Genomic DNA, 5,688 nt, shown 5'->3' on the forward strand with positions numbered 1-5,688 from the left:
GGCTTATTTTTATAGTTCATTTTTTAACCTGAAAAAATAATATTTTCCATTTCGGAAGATACAGCAAGGGCTTATTTTTATAGTTCATTTTTTAACCTGAAAAAATAATATTTTCCATTTCGGAAGATACAGCAAGGGCTTATTTTTATAGTTCATTTTTTAACCTGAAAAAAAATATTTTCCATTTCGGAAGATACATCAAGGGCTTAGTTCGTTCCTTTCGAGCGGCATTTGCAAGTGAATATCAAATGAAAATAGTCAACAGACGTGGTGTACAGAGGAAGGGATATTAAGCATAGGAAAGAGTTCCCCTTGGGAGGAAGCGCTCCCCCTTGGGAGGATAGGGGCAGGGGATTCTCGGGGTGGAGCGGCAACGTTCCGTCACTAATCCCGCCGTGGTAGTGTCGGGTTACCGGTAAGTCGACAGGCGTGCCCCCCTGGGGTCGTGGGACGCCGACGTCATTTCGGACCCCATGGTCGGGGCCTCTCCTACCGCCATGAGACACCTTCTGACCCGTGTTTTTAAAATATTGCTACTTTTATCTCTGCCGTTTCGACGCTTGTTGGTTGTTTGTAATTTTATGCTACTTGAAGATAAACTAATTGGCAAATAGGTCGTTTACTTGTAGGTTTCTGCTATTTGCTTTTAAACTAATTGGTAAATAGGTCGTTTACTCGTAGTTTTCTGCTACTTGTTTATTAACTAATTGGTAAATAGGTCGTTTACTCGTAGTTTTCTGCTACTTGTTTATTAACTAATTGGTAAATAGGTCGTTTACTCGTTCTTTTGTGCTTCTTGAAAATAAACTAATTTTTAAGGTAAATAGGTCGTTTACTCGTAGTTTTCGGCTTCTTGAAAATAAACTAATTTTTAAGGTAAATAGGTCGTTTACAAGTTAAATAGGTTGTTTACTTGTAAATTTTGGCTTCTTGAAAATAAACTAATTTTAGGGTGAATAGGTCGTTTACTCGTAGTTTTCTGCTTCTTGAAAATAAACTAATTTTAAGGTAAATAGGTCGTTTACAGGTTAAATAGGTTGTTTACTTGTAAATTTTGGCTTCTTGAAAATAAACTAATTTTAGGGTAAATAGGTCGTTTACTCGTAGTTTTCTGATTCTTGAAAATAAACTAATTTTAAGGTAAATAGGTCGTTTACTTGTAAATTTCGGCTTCTTGAAAATAAACAAATTTTTAAGGTAAATAGGTCGTTTACTCGTAGTTTTCTGCTTCTTGAAAATAAACTAATTTTAGGGTAAATAGGTCGTTTACTCGTAGTTTTCTGCTTCTTGAAAATAAACTAATTTTAGGGCAAATAGGTCGTTTACTCGTAGTTTTCTGCTTCTTGAAAATAAACTAATTTTAGGGTAAATAGGTCGTTTACTCGTAGTTTTCTGCTTCTTGAAAATAAACTAATTTTAGGGTAAATAGGTCGTTTACTCGTAGTTTTCTGCTTCTTGAAAATAAACTAATTTTAGGGTAAATAGGTCGTTTACTCGTAATTTTCGGCTTCTTGAAAATAAACTAATTTTAGGGTAAATAGGTCGTTTACTCGTAATTTTCGGCTTCTTGAAAATAAAATAATTTCAAGGTAAATCGGTCGTTTACTTGTAGTTTTCGGCTTCTTGAAAATAAAATAATTTCAAGGTAAATCGGTCGTTTACTTGTAGTTTTCGGCTTCTTGAAAATAAAATAATTTCAAGGTAAATCGGTCGTTTACTTGTAGTTTTCGGCTTCTTGAAAATAAAATAATTTCAAGGTAAATCGGTCGTTTACTTGTAGTTTTCGGCTTCTTGAAAATAAAATAATTTCAAGGTAAATCGGTCGTTTACTTGTAGTTTTCGGCTTCTTGAAAATAAACTAATTTTAAGGTAAATAGGTCGTTTACTCGTAGTTTTCGGCTTCTTGAAAATAAACTAATTTTAAGGTAAATAGGTCGTTTACTCGTAGCTTTCGGCTTCTTGAAAATAAACTAATTTTAGGGTAAATAGGTCGTTTACTCGTAGTTTTCGGCTTCTTGAAAATAAACTAATTTTAAGGTAAATGGTCGTTAATCGTAGCTTTCGGCTTCTTGAAAATGAACTAATTTTAAGGTAAATAGGTCGTTTACTCGTAGTTTTCGGCTTCTTGAAAATAAACTAATTTTAAGGTAAATAGGTCGTTTACTCGTAGTTTTCTGCTTCTTGAAAATGAACTAATTTTAAGGTAAATAGGTCGTTAATCGTAGCTTTCGGCTTCTTGAAAATAAACTAATTTTAGGGTAAATAGGTCGTTTACTCGTAGTTTTCGGCTTCTTGAAAATAAACTAATTTTAAGGTAAATGGTCGTTAATCGTAGCTTTCGGCTTCTTGAAAATAAACTAATTTTAGGGTAAATAGGTCGTTTACTCGTAGTTTTCGGCTTCTTGAAAATGAACTAATTTTAAGGTAAATAGGTCGTTTACTCGTAGTTTTCTGCTTCTTGAAAATAAACTAATTTTAAGGTGAATTGTTCGTTTACTCGTTGTTTTATGCTATTTGTAAAATTACCCAATTTTAAGGTAAATAGGTCGTTTACTCGTTGTTTTATGCTACTTGTAAAATTACCCAATTTTAAGGTAAATTGTTCTTTTACTCGTTGTTTTATGCTATTTGTAAAATTACCCAATTTTAAGGTAAATAGGTCGTTTACTCGTTGTTTTATGCTATTTGTAAAATTACCCAATTTTAAGGTAAATATGTCGTTTACTCGTTGTTTTATGCTACTTGTAAAATTACCCAATTTTAAGGTAAATTGTTCTTTTACTCGTTGTTTTATGCTATTTGTAAAATTACCCAATTTTAAGGTAAATTGTTCTTTTACTCGTTGTTTTATGCTACTTGTAAAATTACCCAATTTTAAGGTAAATTGTTCTTTTACTCGTTGTTTTATGCTATTTGTAAAATTACCCAATTTTAAGGTAAATTGTTCTTTTACTCGTTGTTTTATGCTATTTGTAAAATTACCCAATTTTAAGGTAAATTGTTCGTTTACTCGTAGTTTGGTGTTGCTTGAAAATAAACCAATTTTAAGGAAAGCGCGCATTTGTTTATCAGCTATATTTACCCTATATCATATAGAACGAGTCTCTCTCTCTCTCTCTCTCTCTCTCTCTCTCTCTCTCTCTCTCTCTCTCTCTCTCTCTCTATATATATATATATATATATATATATATATATATATATATATATATATATATTTATATATATATATATATATATATATATATATATATGTGTGTGTGTGTGTGTGTGTGTGTGTGTGTGTGTGTGTGTGTGTGTGTGTGTGTGTGTGTGGAAAAAACAACCTCGCTTTAACTTACGAAAACTTACACAAGTCGTTGTAATTCCGTCTCGAGAGAGAGAGAGAGAGAGAGAGAGAGAGAGAGAGAGAGAGAGAGAGAGAGAGAGAGAGAGAGAGAGAGAGAGAAGCGCAATCATCGTCGACCGCAACTCGTTCACCTGAGACATTAGGTGTATTAAACGAAATTTGATGCCATTATCGCTCCATCAGGGAAGGATTAACTTCTAGTTCTTTTCGCCCGGCCACCTTTCCATGCCCTATCCGGTGCCCCGACATCCTAGTGTTTTTTCTTCTTCTTTTTTTTTTTTTTTTTTTCGTATCCTCATTATGCTAAACACGTGAGGTGTGAATAATGACTCACTGACATGAGGATTTTTTGAGAGAGAATTTTAATTTCTTTCTCTCACTCTAATGTGTGTGTATATATATATATATATATATATATATATATATATATATATATATATATACACACACATACACACGCTCACAAACACGCATATTATATATATATGTACAGTATATATATATATACACGCGCTCGCGCGCACACATTTATATATATATATATATATATATATATATATGTATATATATATATATATATATATATATATATATATATATATATATATAATGTGTGTGGGGTTTTTTTTCATGTAAGGCTATTTGCTTTCATTATCTCATTGGTTTTTATATCTGCCTAATTACTGTACTGATAGAATACTAAGTGTATTAGAGATACAATGATAACGATAATAATAATAATAGTAATAATGATGATGATAATTTTTATTATTATTATTATTGTTATTATTATTATTATTATTATTATTATTATTGTATCTTTAATACCCTTATTATTCTGCCAGTTGCAAATCAGCTATGTTAGCCTGAACCTCCAACATCAAGGCTTATAAGAGCAATCATGACCAGAAATATTTTAGGAATTATAGAAATTAAAGAGCCAGTGCAATTATTAAAACTACATAGTTTGGCGATATCGCCGGCGATGAATTACCTTAATGGACGGCGCTGCTATCTATCTCCGGGAGCTAGAGATGAGTCAGCGGACAGCGCGAAGAAATAGTACACTATTCTAATGACTATTTCTGGAATTGAGTTCAACCTTTATCGCTCACAAATGTACGTAAATGTAATTGAATATAGGCATTTGTCGTGGTCAAGGAAAATGTGTATGATTGTGTTTTAGTAGTCATTCGTAACTATATATATATATATATATATATATATATATATATATATATATATATATATATATATATATATATATATATACATATTTATATATGTGTGTATATACACACACACACACATATATATATGTATATATATAATATACACCTACAGATATACAGAAATATAAAACACCGTCTATTACATAAACACAAATATATATTCATATACATACATACATACATACACACAAATACATACTTTCCATACGCTGCATAAAAAAATATACGCTCATTAAAAACAAGACCATAGGTGCCATATGCACAAGCCCATATGCAACCCCCCCCCCCCAAAAAAAAAAAAGAGGGAGTCATCATTTACCCACAAGTAGTCATCACGATTTACACCAGGCGTCGTCTGCACCTACTCACCTGCTGTTCCCTTTTGCGTATAGAGGGCCGCATACGCAACCCGCGAGCGTATTATATTCCACAAGTGAAGCCTGTCTCCTTCCACGCTGGAAAAGGGGAAGCGAATCCCACTGAAAATCCCTCCCTGTAAATATCTACGATAAATCCCTCATTGGGGACTTGATTTGTTGGTAGTAAATCTCCCCTCGTGGGATTTCCCCTCCGGTGGGTTGCCTTATTTCCCCCCCTTCCTCCCCCTCCTACCCCCTCCCGAGGGACTTTTCCCTTCTAATTAATTGTTTATAAATGTTCCATCAGTGTTTTGGCTTCATTAGTATTGATGGTGGTCCGGGCGTGTAATGGTCTTGTTATGACTGTCTGGGGGTTGTGTGTGCGTGTGTTTGTTTGTTTGTGAGAGAGAGAGAGAGAGAGAGAGAGAGAGAGAGAGAGAGAGTGATTAGTGAATTTGTATCCTGTCTCTTTTGCGTTTGCGTTGGAAGGGATATTGAGATCTGGGCGTCAAAGGAAGAGGAATAAACTTGATGATTTTAGGAAAAGAATGGGTAATGAAAAAGAGAGAGAGAGAGAGAGAGAGATGAATGAATGTGAAACTAGTAAAAAAGATCAGTTAAGAGAGAGAGAGAGAGAGAGAGAGAGAGAGAGAGATGAATGAATGTATAACTGGTGAAAAAGATCAGTTAAGAGAGAGAGAGAGAGATGAATGAATGTAAAACTAGTGAAAAAGATCAGTTGAGAGAGAGA

At 33.4% G+C, this 5,688-nt stretch overlaps 1 protein-coding gene across 1 annotated transcript in view; it reads right to left on the reverse strand.

Annotated features, from left to right (window-relative positions):
• Nucleotides 1–409: 409 nt before the first annotated feature.
• Nucleotides 410–5,688, reverse strand: part of LOC137645559 (EH domain-binding protein 1-like protein 1) — a 52,850-nt gene continuing 47,571 nt past the window's right edge. Inside the window, exon 6 of the mRNA XM_068378361.1 lies at nucleotides 410–599. Within this exon, the coding sequence (XP_068234462.1) occupies nucleotides 410–599 (190 nt within the window). The remainder of the gene's footprint in view (nucleotides 600–5,688) is intronic.

The sequence above is a fragment of the Palaemon carinicauda genome, chromosome 8, assembly GCF_036898095.1.
Source record: "Palaemon carinicauda isolate YSFRI2023 chromosome 8, ASM3689809v2, whole genome shotgun sequence".
Taxonomy (NCBI): Eukaryota; Metazoa; Arthropoda; class Malacostraca; order Decapoda; family Palaemonidae; genus Palaemon; species Palaemon carinicauda.